General features: G+C 38.3%; 1 protein-coding gene across 2 annotated transcripts in view; it reads left to right on the top strand.

Moving 5' to 3' along the window:
- Positions 1 to 16,151, top strand: part of fra10ac1 (FRA10A associated CGG repeat 1) — a 46,837-nt gene that overhangs the window by 7,664 nt on the left and 23,022 nt on the right. For both annotated transcript variants that reach the window (XM_061909591.1, XM_061909592.1), the window contains exon 8: positions 14 to 59. In XM_061909591.1, the coding sequence (XP_061765575.1) occupies positions 14 to 59 (46 nt within the window). The remainder of the gene's footprint in view (positions 1 to 13; positions 60 to 16,151) is intronic.

Genomic DNA, 16,151 nt, shown 5'->3' on the forward strand with positions numbered 1-16,151 from the left:
TTCTTTTTAACAGTTTGGATTCCGTTGGCGGACAGAAAGCGAGGTTGTCTCGGGCAAAGGTACGACTAAGTGCATTTTCCTTTTCAAAGTGAAACAAGTTAGCATAGCAGGTTGTAAAATAAGTATTTTTAAATGTTTTTCAAGCTGTTGCATTTCCTTTTTTATGTGTTCAGGCACACCTCACCTCTTAGATATTTTCTGTCTTTTTGACCTATAAAACCTTAGCAAATGCTTATTTTTCGTGGTGTCTCATGCAGGACCCCTAGTCTAATGTAATACTATAATATAAAAATGAGTGCTGTGAAACGATTATTTTTTTAATTGCAGTAAATAACTTGCTTGCATAATTGAATTTAAGTTCTACAAAGACACCGGTATATTGACACAAATTGGATTTTGCTGTCAGAATGTCAATAAAGAAGATAACAAAAATGTATTTACATAATTTTACTGCTCGAATATTGGCAATCGAATTATCTAAAGTACTGCCGGGATTTGTTTGAAATGAAAGTTGCCGGAGAGCACAGCAGTCGGAGTCTTTTCCCTCATCTATGCAACCACGGATAGTTAAGTTGCGTGTGTCTATATGATAATTGCGATGTCTTTTTGTGATTAATCACATGAGTTAACTTGTTGATTTTCATAGACTACTCAGAATTGAATTTTTTTTAAAACTCATTTTTAGTCATTATGTTATTATGTATTTTTTTTAACCCATTTTTAGTCACTATACTATTGTGTATCGTTTCTAATTAAAAAAAGTTACAAAGAATATATCATTAGAATAAAACAATGAGACTAAACAAGTTAAAGTTACGTTAAAGTACCAATGATTGTCACACACACACTAGATGTGGTGAAATTTTTCCTCTGCATTTGACCCATTCCCTTGATCACCCCCTGGGAGGTGAGGGGAGCAGTGGGCAGCAGCGGTGTCGCGCCCAGGAATCATTTATGGTGATTTAACCCCCAATTCCAACCTTTGATGCTGAGTGCCAAGCAGGGAGGCAATGGGTCCCATTTTTATAGTCTTTGGTATGACTCGGCCGGGGTTTGAACTCACAACCTACCGATCTCAGGGCAGACACTCTAACCACTAGCCACTGAGTAGATATTATCATCATCATTATTATTGTTATTATTCCTACTAGTTTTTGGATTTGTTGACTTGTGTAGATAATAAAATATATATATTTGTATTATTAGTATTAATATTAATAGTATCCATCCATCCATTTTCTGTATTTTTGAAATATTCATTATGAATATTATGAATGGAAATTCAGATAAAATCATAACAATGATACATCCATCCATCCATTTTCTACCGCTTATTCCCTTTTGGGTTCGCGGGGGGCGCTTGCGCCTATCTCAGCTACAATCGGGCGGAAGGCGGGGTACACCCCGGACAAGTCGCCACCTCATCGCAGGGCCAACGATACATTTTGGCCTTATTGGCTTTAAGAATTTGCATGGTTCAACATCAAGGAATCAGTTGCATCTTCAAAGTGAAACAAATGAACATAGCAGGTTTTAATAATTGTATTCGTATTTTTGTCAAAATGCTGCTCTCCTTCCAAGTCTTCTGATGCTCCTCGGTGGGAACCGACCTCACATTTACCCTAATGTTTCACCCTTTTAACTTTATGGGTATTTAGTAGCACAATTCAATCATATTGAAGGCTATATAAGTAAATATTGATTGATTGATTGATATTTTTACTTGGATGACAGAACTGTCCACTAGATGGCGACAGTGACAAGCTAATGCATGCAGTAGCTCGATGCTCACTCTCCTCTTAGACAATTCCCTCAGATGGTGTAATGCTTTGTTCATTCCACCCACTGAACTTTGACCTCCACCCCGACAGAACAGCACTGCGCAAGTTTTCAACTCCGTGACCTTTTCTTGCAAAGCGTTTCAAAAGCGTGACCTTTTCGCTATCCACCCTTAACCTTTTAACTCAAACCTCTCAAGAGTCATTCGCTCTGCGCGGCTTGCTCCTCCGTCATCCTCCTACTCATCCACATATTTAAGATGCAGCTCACACTTCCCATGTTCAATCATTTGCATAATGTTTACCGCCAAACAGACACAAACATGGCATGTCTGAGGTAGCTGACAAAGCCAATATATTGTTCCAGATTAAGACGGCGTAATCCCAGCCGGTGACATTTCAGCCCTAGCGGCAAAAAGTCGACAGGAAGCGGGATTAGACCGCCTCCATCATTGTGGTCTTGTCGTTCTTATAACGATTACACCTTTCACAAACACCCTCAAGCCAAATCAATACTAATCAAATTATGTGCGGCGCGTCTTTAGAAGGGAAGAAGCGTGCGGGTTTGCAAGTCAAAGGTGGCAGTGCCCCGTCAGGCTCACTTTTTGACTTGTTTGACTGGTGATTAAAATACTGCAATTCAGACACACTTTTCTCTCTTATTTTTCTAATTACCGTTGACCTTTTTGCATCAGGGTCACAATGTGTTAATGGTCAACAAAGTGTGTGGGACTCCCTCTTTTTCCGACCTATGGGTGGGGGTCCCTTGCAAATGCTTGCATCATTGAGCGTCTTTAAGAGACTTCTATGCCTTTTGCAGTTCAAAACCCTGTGGACTACTAGCAAAAGTTGATTTGTCCGTATAGATGAGACTGAATCACATGAAATACCCGTTATTTGCAGGATGAATTGAGCCAAAAACTTCACTCAAAAATCCCTACATTTGCCGACTTTTTTAATTTTTTTATCTATTTTTTTTTGTAATGATCAATTCTTAAATTAATTGTAATTTAAAAAAAAAGCTATATATCTGTAAATATGCATACATATTTTTAGAATAACAAAGCCAAATATTGTTACATTTTTCATTTATCATATTTATTATACTCTCTGAAGTTAAATTAATTTATTAATACATATTCTTTCATTATTTATTTTTGTATTTCTTTATTATTAGCTCATTGGCTGGAAAAGCCACTGGAATTTCCACTGAAGGGTGTCATTTGCAGAATACAGTGAGCCTCTCTCTCTCTTTGTGTGTGTGTGTGTGTGTGTGTGGGTGTGTGTGTGTACATATATATTTATATATGTGTGTATATAATAATGTGTATACATATATATGTACATAATAATGTGTATACATATATACGTATGTATATATGTGGACATATATATGTATATATATGTAGGTGTGGGAAAAAATCACAAGACTACTTCATCTCTACAGATCTGTTTCATGAGGGGTTCCCTCAATCATCAGGAGATTTCTGATGATTGAGGGAACCCCTCATGAAACAGATCTGTAGAGATGAAGTAGTCTTGTGATTTTTTCCCACACCTACATATTGCGCTCTACCACGGTATCGAGCACTATTCTCTGGATAATCCAATCAAGACATATATGTATATATATGTATATGTGTTTTATATATATATATATATATATATATATATATATATATATATATATATATATATATATATACATATATATATATATTAATATATTCATGTACACATTTATGTATATATACATATATGTGTACCGTGGCTCGGTTGGTAGAGCGGCCGTGGGGGTTTCTAGTTCGATCACCAGCTTTTGCCATCCTAGTCACGTCCGCTGTGTCAGCAAGACACTTTCTTTACCCTGGCTCTTGATGGGTTGTGGTTAGGGCCTTGCTTGGCAGCTCCTTCCATCAGTGTGTGTGATTGGGTGAATGTGGAAATAGTGTCAAAGCGCTTTAAGTACCTTGGAGGTCGAAAAACGCAATACAAGTATAAACCATTTATATTTATTATCATCTTAAGTTAAATTAATTTTATAACATTTGTTGACTTTTTCAATTTTGTATCATTTTCTTCAAATATTAGCAATTTTTAACGTAATTTTGAATATATTTATAAGTATTATTTATTTGTAAATATGCACCAATCGTTTCATAATAACCAAATAATACTTATATTGTTCTTTTTGTTTAATTTATTATATTTATTATAACCTAAAGTTAATTAACTATATATTAGTATTGGTTATATTATCAATTCCTTATGTATTTCTTTATTATTTGCTTATTGCCTGAAATAATTCCCAAATATTCCATTTCAAGGGTCAGTTGCAGGATGGTGTAAGACAATATTCCCAGTGGTATACTTAAAAATGTATCCCCCAAAAATTTAGGACGAAAGTTTTGAATTAAGCTTTAGCTAGCATTTTTGTAAAATGTTATTTTTTAAAATAAATATAACGTAAAAATATAAAAAGGAAAACAAAAATGTCACTGCTATGTTAATATTTATAATTGTTAATTGTTAATGTTACAATTTAATTATAATTATTTCTTTACATAAGTTTCTCATCTCATTGGCTGAATTAAATCACATGCATTTGTTGCGGGTGTTCATCTTTTTTTAAATTATGAATAATGAGCACGGGCAGTGTTTGTTTGGTCTTTTTTTTACAATAATTCCTCTGAAGTTTGTATAACTTCATGACAGGCGCTTTTTAAATACTTACACAGACCACATGACCCATGTGTCGTAGCTTTAGTGGCGCCCTGACGATAAAGAAGCAATATGATTTCTGACACAACATCCATATTCAAATAAAACATGTTTTTTTTAATTCATCCCCACACAATTTGCTAACTCAGCATATCATCTTACCGCCTTGGTTGTCCTTTAGGGGCAAATGGAGACGAATTGTGTGTGAATAATTTAAACACGCTCTGGCATGTTCCCCCCCACCAAAAAAGGAAAGACAACAACATGTCAAGAGAGTTGGAAGACGAGGTGATTATGGTTGGACGTGTTTTGACAGAAGCTCGCTCCTCCGGTCTCTTGTTAGCGAGGAACAGCTGGAAGAGCTCGATGTTGTTGCAGTTGCCGTCTGAAAATATCAGTAAACAACAGCGTGATGTCCACGGTTTCAAGCGTTACCGCTTTCTCCACGAAAAAGCACAAAACTGCTTGTGGTCGACAATACAGCTCGGCATGATAAATACTGTACAGTTTTTCCCTTAAGAATTAATCTGTTTCAGGGTCGAATCGTCACTAGACAATCATGAACTGACAAGTCAGTCTCAACTTTTGAGACAAATTTTCGCAGGTACTTTTTCACCATTCTTTACTGTCATTTAAGTGCAAAAAGAAGCTCACCACTGTTCATGTGAAAACATAAGAGCACTCTATTGTAACTACAATGGCAATTTATAAGGCGTAATGTGCATCTAAGCGTCTTCGCTGACATGTAAGTGGAATAAGAAGTTAACCTTTAAATAACAAATTACATATTTTCTTTCAATATTCTTCTTATTTAGGCTGCTGATTTCCCAGTAAGTGTTTCCACAAAATCCAAAGAAAAAGCAAGAGGCACAAGTTTACTGCTCATGCAACAGGCGAGATTTGCAGACTTCAGAGGTTTTTCCCAATAATTTGGGTCAAATTCTTCCACAACATTATAAAGTTAGTTAAAGTTAAAGTACCAATGATAGTCACACACACACTAGGTGTGGTGAGATTATCTTCTGCATTTGACCCATCACCCTCACCCCCTGGGAGGTGAGGAGAGCAGTGAGCAGCAGCGGTGGAACCAATTTGGTGATGTAACCCCCAATTCCTACCCTCGATGCTGAGTGGCAAGCGGGGAGGTAATGGGTCCCATTTTTATAGTCTTTGGTATGACTCAGTCGGGGTTTGAACTCACGAGCTACCGATCTCAGGGCGGACACTCTAACCACTGGGCCACTGAACTTAGCTCGTATAATTGTGATTTTCTTTGTTTAGTTTTTATGAAATGAATAATGTTTTTTTTAAACTTATTTTTGATTTAATGGATCTAAGTTTCTAACTTTAATTTCATTTTAGCCGTAGTGGTACAAGTGCTGCAAGTCTTTCATTCAACTATGTACTTATATACTTAAAAAAAAGCTTGAAGATAGAAAAGCGCTATACAAGTATAACCCATATACAATAAATAACATTCCTAAAAACGACACTTTTGTTATATTAGCAGTACTATAGTTTCTTGTGAATAGCAGCATTTTTTTTTGCCATATATAAATGATCTTTAATTACTGTTTTTGCTATAGGTCCCTAAAAACAGCAGAGCACTCCTGCCGTATTTTGACCATTTTTTGCTAGAACATTCCTAAAACCCGTAGTGTTCTTGTCATATAAATTATTTATGACATGCATTTTTTACACCAGGTCCCTAAAAAACAGCTGAGCTCTCCTGCCATATACTGACAATTTTTTTGCAGAAGATTCCTACAAATTGCGACGTTCCTATCATCCATCCATCCATCCTATCATCCATCCATCCATTTTCTACCGCTTATTCCCTTTTGGGGTCGCGGGGGGTGCTGGCGCCTTTCTCAGCTACAATCGGGCGGAAGGCGGGGTACACCCTGGACAAGTCGCCACCTCATTGCAGGGCCAACACAGATAGACAGACAACATCCACACTCACATTCACACACTAGGGCCAATTTAGTGTTGCCAATCAACCTATCCCCAGGTGCATGTCTTTGGAAGTGGGAGGAAGCCGGAGTAACCGGAGGGAACCCACGCATTCACGGGGAGAACATGCAAACTCCGCAAAGAAAGATCCCGAGCCTGGATTTGAACCCAGGACTGCAGGACCTTCGTATTGTGAGGCAGACGCACTAACCCCTCTGCCACCGTGAAGCCCGTTCCTATCATATTTTTTGTTTTTATTTGTAAATACTGCAGAGCACTTCCCAGCAGGCTCAAGACATTGATACATTGTGATTATACATACATGTCCTTTAAAGGCCTACTGAAACCCACTACTACCGACCATGCAGTCTGATATTTTATATATCAATGATGAAATATTAACATTGCAACACATGCCAATACGGCCTTTTTAGTTTACTAAATTGCAATTTTAAATTTTGCGCGATGTATCCTGTTGTAAAACGTCGCGGTATGATGACGCGTGCGTTTGACGTCACCGGTTGCAGCGTACATTTTCTTCCAAGCTATAAGTAGTCTGCTTTAATTGCATAATTACACAGTATTCTGGACATCTGTGTTGCTGAATCTTTTGCAATTTGTTCAATTAATAATGGAGAAGTCAAAGTAGAAAGATGGAAAGCGGTGTATTGCAGCTGGCTTTAGCAACACAAACACAGCCGGTGTTTTCTTGTTTAAAATTCCCGAAGGTGAAGCTTAACTATGGAACAGAGCAGTCAAGCGAACATGGTTCCCGACCACATGTCAACCGGCAGGTTTCGGTGAGAAAATTGTGGTAATAAGTCAGCTCTTACCGTAGACATGAGCGGAGCTTGCGTCCTCCTGCAGCTGCGTGGCTTCCCTCAGAGACACTGGCGGTCACCACACCCGTGGCCACACCCCTCCGACTTTCAGGTACCATATAATCTCACTAAAACACTAGTAACACAATAAGCAGAAAAGGGATTTTTCAGAATTATACCAGTAAATGTGTCTAATAACATCTGAATCGGTCCCACTGCACTCGCCTTTATTTTTTTCCTTTTTTTTTCTAGTCTTTCACTCTCACTATCCTTATCCACAAATCTTTCATCCTCGCTCAAATTAATGGGGAAATTGTCGCTTTCTCGGTCCGAATCGCTCTAGCTGCTGGTGGCCATGATTGTAAACAATTCGAGGATGTGAGGATCTCCACAACCCGTGACGTCATGCGCACATCGTCTGCTACTTCCGGTACAGGCAAGGCTTTTTTTATCAGCGACCAAAACTTGCGAATTTTATCGTCGATGTTCTCTACTAAATCTTTTCAGCAAAAATATGGCAATATCGCAAAATGATCAAGTATGACACATAGAATGGACCTGCTATCCCCGTTTAAATAAGAAAATCTCATTTCAGTAGGCCTTTAAAACTGACTTTGAAATAGTTGTATTTGTAAATTGAGACAATGTTGATGTCTAACGTCGGATCCACGTTGTTGGTTGGGAAATGACCAAATTTCAATGGTCAAATTAACGTCACGGGCTTCACGGTGGCAGACGGGTTAGTGCGTCTGCCTCACAATACGAAGGTCCTGCAGTCCTGGGTTCAAATCCAGGCTCGGGATCATTCTGTGTGGAGTTTGCATGTTCTCCCCGTGAATGCGTGGGTTCCCTCCGGGTACTCCGGCTTCCTCCCACTTCCAAAGACATGCACCTGGGGATAGGTTGATTGGCAACACTAAATTGGCCCTAGTGTGTGAATGTGAGTTTGAATGTTGTCTGTCTATCTGTGTTGTACCCCGCCTTCCGCCCGATTGTAGCTGAGATAGGCGCCAGCGCCCCCGCGACCCCAAAGGGAATAAGCGGTAGTAAATGGATGGATGGATGGAAATCAACGTCACAACCTGACATTGAATAAATGTCGTCAAAAGGCATGTTGTTACCTGGACGGTGGCTGGGGACCACTGGTACAAAGGATCTTTGACTAACAATTTTGCAGTAGGTCCTTAAAAACAGTCTAATAGTGCTGCAAGTCTTCAAATAAACTATGAACTGACATGCTTTAAGTGTGTTGCAAATGAAGGCAAAAAACCCGAATAACTTCGATAAAATGGGGGTGTTATTCTTCTCTTCACATTCTTCGTTAAGGCCTCTGTATTCAGAAAAAGCATCGCTACAAAAGCTAGAGAAGAGGCAAACCGTGCTGTTAATCCCTTGATGCTTGCCGAACTGAGGTGTGATTTACATTTCCTGAATATTCCCAATGATTTCCGCAAAGTAATCTCCCCGTGGCATTAATGAAGACGCCTCCATATCGGATTAGCACCTGGTGTGGCATCTTACTCCTAAACCCTGGCTCTGTAGGCCCGCATAGAAACATCACATAACCCGCTTTTGATCACAGCGCAATGCTTGACCTTAACGTCTTCGAATTCAAAAGAGGTGCCATTAAGGAGCAAAAAAAAAATAAAAAGACAGGAGTGTATGCTCAGCTTAAAATGAGACGATAAGTCTTCAGTAGTGTAGAGGCTGAGTGAAAATGAGAGTGGCCTTTAATCTAACGGGAAAGCGGATCTATATTTTATAAAGGGGTCCTGCTGGGTTGGGTTGTGCCAGAATAAATCAGCTTGAGAGGAACCAGCGAGTATTTTTAGCGGCGAGAACTGCTCTCCAAGCATTCTCAATTAGTTCTCCTGCAATTCTTCAAATTCAAGCATGAATTTATGGCCTCTGTTGGCTTTCACAATATCACATTGTTTCTTTGACAACTCTTTTATTACGAGAAAGGCCAACACAAACTAGTGCACTTTTTTTAGAAAGCCAACAAAAACTCGGGCCTTCAAACCGTCATTGTGTGTGACGTCCTGTTAGTAGGACGGGGGGGTCGGCAACTTGCGGCTTTCGAGCCACAAGCGGCTCTTTAGCGCCGCCCTAGAGGCTCCCTGGGAAAATGGTACAAGATGAGGAAAAAAAAAAAGTTTTAATATGGTTTTTGTAGGGCAGGGGTAGGGAAACTATGGCTCTAGAGCCAGATGTGGCTCTTTAGATGACTGCATCTGGCTCTCAGATAAATCTTAGCTGACATTACTTAACACGATAAGTAATGAATAATTCCGCTGGTAATCACAGTGTTAAAAATAACGTTCAAATAGTAAAACATTCTCATGCGTTTCAATCCAACCATTCGTTTTCTACCGCACCTGTTCAAGATGTCGCATTAATGGTAAGAAGTATTATATTTATTATTGGTCAACTTTAGAATAACGATGTTATTAAAAAGAATAAGAAACCTATTATACTCTAAAAATGTTGGTCTTACTTGAAAATGCACGCATTTAGTTGTATTCAGTTTTAGAAAATATTATACGGCTCTCACGGAAATACATTTTGAAATAACTGGCTTTCATGGCTCCCTCAGCCAAAAAGGTTCCCGACCCCTGCTGTAGGAGGACACACATTCCTACTTGTTAGAAATCCCACTGTTTACATTAAACATGCTTCACAAATGAGAGTATTTGGTGCGCGCCATTTTGACGTGATTTCCAAAGTCCTTGAACACACCGTAGTTTGTTTGCATGTACAACTTTCCTTGATGTTGCCACAGAAAAACGTATTTTATGCCATTCCTTCTTTTTCTCTATTTGTCCATGAAACATTTTATGCTGTGCGTGAATCCACAAAGGTGAGCTTTGTTGATGTTACTGACTTGTGTGGAGCGCTAATCAGACATATTTGGTCAATGCATGACTGCAAGCTAATCAATGCTAACATGCTATTTATGCTAGCTGTATGTACATAATGCATCATTATGCCTCGTATTTTAGGTATATTTGAGGTTGTTTTTTTGGTAGTTTCCGTTTCCTTCTACATGAACACACACATTTGGCCATTCTAAGCCAGTAATTACCAGGAGTTATCACACCCTCTGAAAAGCCGCTGTTTTAGTAATTTTTCCCAATGTTGTAAAAATGTGTAGAATAAATATTTCATTTCAACATTTCTGTCAACTAAAATTTGCGTCAGCCTGCGACACATAGTCATTTTGATTTTTGGCTAATGTAGCTAATATAAACACTTACATCATGTGTTGCCTTCATTACGACACTTATAAAAAGCTTTACATTTTTTCCGACTCCAGACAGATTTTTCTGGTGTATTTTTGCTCCAATATGGCTTTTTCAACATTTTGGGTTGCCGACCCCTGTTGTAGGACTTCAGCTCTTTGAGCTTGACGCTAAAGAACTGGTGGTCTGCAGGCCACATTCTGCCCCTTGAGTGACCACCAATTTTAGCCCGCTTTCCGCCCGAATGCAGATGAGATAGGCTTCAGCGTCCCCTGCAACCCCGAAAGGGACAAGCGGTAAAAAAATGGAAGGATTAATGGATTCCTAACAACATCAGAGCACTTTTGTCATACAGAGCAGCAATTCTCAAACTGTGCTCCATCTTGTGGTACACAAAAGAATCCATCCATCCATCCATTTCTACCGCTTCTTGCCTTTTTTTGGGGTCACGGGGGGCGCTGGCGCCTATCTCAGCTGCAATCGGGTGGAAGGCCGTGTACACCCTGGACAAGTCGCCACCTCATCGCAGGGCCAACACAGATAGACAGACAACATTCACACTCACATTCACACACTAGGGCCAATTTAGTGTTGCCAATCAACCTATCCCCAGGTGCATGTCTTTGGAAGTGGGAGGAAGCCGGAGTACCCGGAGGGAACCCACGCATTCACGGGGAGAACATGCAAACTCCACACAGAAGGATCCCGATTTGAACCCAGGACTGCAGGAACTTCGTATTGTGAGGCAGACGCACTAACCCCTCTGCCACCGTGAAGCCCACCAAAGAATCACTTAATTAAATATTCAAACTTAGACTTAGACTTCCTTTTTATTGTCATTCAAATTTGAACTTTACAGCACAGATAAGAACGAAATTTCGTTGCATAAGCTCTTGGTAGTGCAGGAGAAAAAAAAAGTAAATATATATAAATAATATATAAATATATATATATATATATATAAAATAAATATATACATATAAATATATATAAATAGATAGATTACTGTACAGATAAATATATTGCACTTCTTCACATGCGTCCATGTTTATGGATGTCTGTTTTATTGTCTTTTTTATTCCAGTGAGTTAATCCATTTTGGGGGGAGTTGAGGGGATAATTTAGTTATGATGCGTTCAGGGAAGAAGCTGTTACAGAACCTGGAGGTTCTGCTTCGGAGGCTGCGGAACTTCTTTCTAGATTGTAAATTGCACAGTACAGTACATATTATAAACACAGTGTTAAGTTCAAACTGTGTAATGTCACAGCGGCAAAAATTATTAAGTACACTCAGCATGGTTTTTAATGAATATTTAGGCCTATTACGCAACTGGGTTTTAATGTTGGTCATTGTGGTGGTACTTGGAGAACCAAGTGCTTTCTGAGGTGAAAAAAGTTTGACAACCACTGATATAAAGCCATTGTTAACCATTGTTGGGCCGTGAACGCCTCCTTGAGGGCCGCCAAAAATATCTGTTGTTTGTTGTGGTCCGTATGGCATGCAGCCTTACTCAGTTGTGATACACTCTTCCAACACTTGGCAGTAATCTCAAACAAACAGAAGAAGTCATAGAGAAGTTTCTCAAGCGCAAAAATTATGACTAAAATGGTGCATGTGTATTTTCATTTGCACATTTGTTTTATTCAGTTTATTTAGAGAACACATGCAATATTATTTATTTATTTAGCCATCTAAATAAACAAGATTTTCATTTACAAAAAGAGCATGAACCATGAGAAAGCAAACAAAATAATAAAAACGTATAATTGACAAATAGATCCGAAGTTTATCTATTCTTGAGATTTAAGCGTTGAAAGTAAAAATAATATAGATTGATAAAATTCCTAAAACACCAGAATACTTTTTTCACATACAGAAGAATTCTAACTACTCAGGGTGTAACGGTACACAAAAATGTTGGTTTGGTACGTACCTCGATATAGAGGTCACGGTTCGGTTAATTTTCGGTACAGTGAAAGTACAACAAAATATACATTTTTTGGTTATTCATTTACCAAATTTGTAAACAGTGGCAAAACATACATATACACACAGGGTCCATTGCCAAGGTTAATGTGGTCAACGTATATAAAATAAAAACTAAATAAGAGAAGGCTCAGAATGGTTTCTTAACAAAACCTTTCTACATAAAAAAGGGCTTTTTTTGATTGATTGATTGAGACTTTTATTAGGAGATTGCACAGTACAGTACATATTCCGTACTATTGACCACTGAATGCAAACACCCCATAAGTTTTTCAACTTGTTTAAGTTGGGGTCCACGTTTATCAACCCCCCCCCCCCCCCCCCTTGACGTCAGCACCGGAAGTCATAAAAAAAATTTGAGGATGACTAGGGAAGTCCTTCTTTCGCTGCCGTCTTGTTTTATCATATATTGCTGTCTTTGCACCTGTCAATGTTTACTTTTGTATGCACATTCAATCAAAAACGAATCCTGACTTTGGAGCAATGTTCACAGACTCTAGTATTTGGCTCTCTATTAGATCCAATGATTTTCCGTATTGGGACCGTGATTTGGGTCCTAACTTGTTCACTAGTCCACATATGGAAGGTACTCTTTTCCTTGTAGATGTCTCAAGAAGGGCAGAAATACAAGAATGCACACACACACACACACACACACACACACACACACACACGCAAACAGCATCAGTTGCAGTTGCATTGAACGCCCTTTGCTCCAGTCGGTCAGGCGCTGTGAGCCAAGTAAATAAACGTTACAACACTCTATCAGAGTGTTGCACCTCCGCTCAGCAGGCTGCCTGGGCTGATTGTCAGAAGCAAAACAAACATGAAAAAAAGGCAAATTGTGCCGAGGATTAACCTCGTGCTCGCCAGTTAGACGTGCGAGTCAGCGTTAGAGACAATACAGGAGGTGGTTGACCTCCGATAGAAGAAAGATGTGACCAGGCTGGTAATGAGATGACCTGCAGGAATAGCTTGAGGGATTTATGGTCCAGACTTTCATATTTGTGCTGGATTGTCGCCTCCACGTTGCCAGGCAACCTGGTAAGAAGGCCTCTGGAAATAGAAAAAGGTAGAGATGTAAAACGCTCATTAGCAAGCGAGAATGCTTCTGGCAGCCATGTTTTATTGGGTTCATTATCATCAGAGCAAAGGCTACGCTCAAGAAAAATAACCGATTGTATAAGTGGAGACCACCTAGCACAATGTTTACTCATGATTGACAAAGCTGCAAGGCTCCAAATTGGGTGGCAAAATTAGCCATTAGCTTATGAGTTTAGCTCCAATTAAACATAAAAAAAATAGCAATGCAGTGCTTTGATGTTGTTATGAGCTTTGTAGGATTACATTACTACTCACATTAAGCCTTTGTTAACATGTCTCATTCAAATGATCAGTCGTGGATTATTATCATGGTGGGATATAATTCGTCGATGTGCATTTGATGTTTCCGCTAAAACACAGGTGTCCAAAGTGCAGCACAATATATCGCGGCACATTTTAAAAATACTATTAGAAAAAAAAACACTTGGAATAAAAGAGCAAACAGGTGTAATGTAACGCAAAACTGTTGCAATATTGACACTCATAAAACATGCAGACTGTTGTTTTAATTTTAACACTGGCATTTAAAAAAAAAAATAGTTAATGAATAAAAATCAATCCTAGTGCGACTTATCGACCTATTCAAGCCTCCAATTACTTCACGTCAAATATTCCACTTTTATGGGGAAATACTGCATATTGTGTGTGTTTGCCATTTAAACAAAACAAGGTTTTCTTTGACGAAAACGGCATGAACATAAGAAAACTTAAAAATAAAACGATTTAAGCGTATGTATGTATTTAGTCATTTATTTATTGTATTTATTCATAGAAGGGTATTTTTCTCAAAACATTCCAACTTTATCTTATGAATTCAATATTGTACATTTAAAAATAAAAAACCTGCTTGATACAGTATTACGTCATTTTAATTCAATTATATCTTTCCAAATTATTACTTACCAAATATCTAAATATTATTTTTTACTTATACTATTCAACCTCTATTCATTTTCATACATATTTTGTCTTTTTTTAGGTCAATACAATATTCATTATTTAAATCATATTCTGCAATTTCATTTTAGTTAAATTATGTCATCCAAATATTTAACTCCCAAATATGTCTTGCAAAATCAAGACATCTGTGGTAAATGTACTTTTTTCTCCTAATAATACAATTGTATTATTATGTTTTATTTTTCCACAATATCACAATTTTTCATACAATTATGATTTACTCCCTCTTGTAAAATAATGCTATGTTTTAACCTATGTAAAATATTCTATTTTATTTCATATTTAAACATTTTTATTTACTTGTTTTAAATTAAAATGTTTAAAAAAAAAATAAATACAAATAAAAAACATTAACAATATAACTAGCATATTAAAAATATGGTATAAATACAATTTTCATCATGTTCATATCAGTGTGAAAGGTCCCAGAGTACTGTCTATTTGTTATTATTATATACAAGGTTTTAATAGCTACCAAAATCAATTATAGATTTGAATATTATTATGATAATACTGTGAGTTACTATCACTTTGAAGTCATAATAATTTACAATCACTGTTAAATACTGTACAATATCAGCTAAAGCAGTGGTCCCCAACCTTTTTGTAGCTGCGGAACGGTCAACGCTTGATAATTTGTCCTGTGGCCCGGGGGAGGGGGGGGTTCTTTTTTTTTCTTTTTTTTTGTCATGAAAAAGGGAGTTTTTTTGGGGTTGGTGCACTAATTGTAAGTGTATTTTGTGTTTTTTATGTGGATTTAATAAAATAAAAAAATAATTAAAAATTAATTTAAAAAATCTTCTGCGGCCACGTACCGGTGGTTGGGGACCACTGAGCTAAAGTACAGTATTTGTGTTCACTTCGAATCCTTTCTGTCACTGTGACACTTCCACGCCAACATGGCCCACTACACACTTGGTGTTTACCCTATGCCCACGTCGAGGAATTTACCGGAAAAGTCCAGTTGAAGGACACCCGCATTATCATTTGGCGAGCGTGTGATGGAGCTTACGTGGGGTGAATATAATGAGGAAGCCCACGTCCATGGAAAAGTGTTCCTAGGCAACCTGAGAGTCTTCAATCGACTTGTGGACAAATCTCCTCACAGTGCAAGTGACCCTCACATGCTCCGGGGGTAAAAGTGTTGGCACCGACACGGCTGAGTAAACCCATTAAGTGAGGAAACTCCTGTCCCTCCTACGTCAATGCCTCCTAATTCCACGGCTCAGGAGGGACACCACGGCGAGGCAGATGGCTGCACGATTAGCAGTCATTAAATGACGGAGCGAGTGCATGCCGGATGCATGTTCATGTTTTCACCATTGACGAGTCAGGAGAGACGTGACGTTCGTGAACTAATCGGGTCTTTTATAACGGCTCTTTTAAGTAAAAGGCCTACTGAAATGAGATTTTCTTATTCAAACGGGGATAGCAGGTCCATTCTATGTGTCATACTTGATCATTTCGCGATATTGCCATCTTTTTGCTGAAAGGATTTAGTAGAGAACATCCACGATAAAGTTCGTAACTTTCGGTTTTAAGAGAAAAAGCCCTGCCTCTACCGGAAGTCGCAGACGATGAC

This window comes from Nerophis ophidion, linkage group LG08, assembly GCF_033978795.1.
Source record: "Nerophis ophidion isolate RoL-2023_Sa linkage group LG08, RoL_Noph_v1.0, whole genome shotgun sequence".
Taxonomy (NCBI): Eukaryota; Metazoa; Chordata; class Actinopteri; order Syngnathiformes; family Syngnathidae; genus Nerophis; species Nerophis ophidion.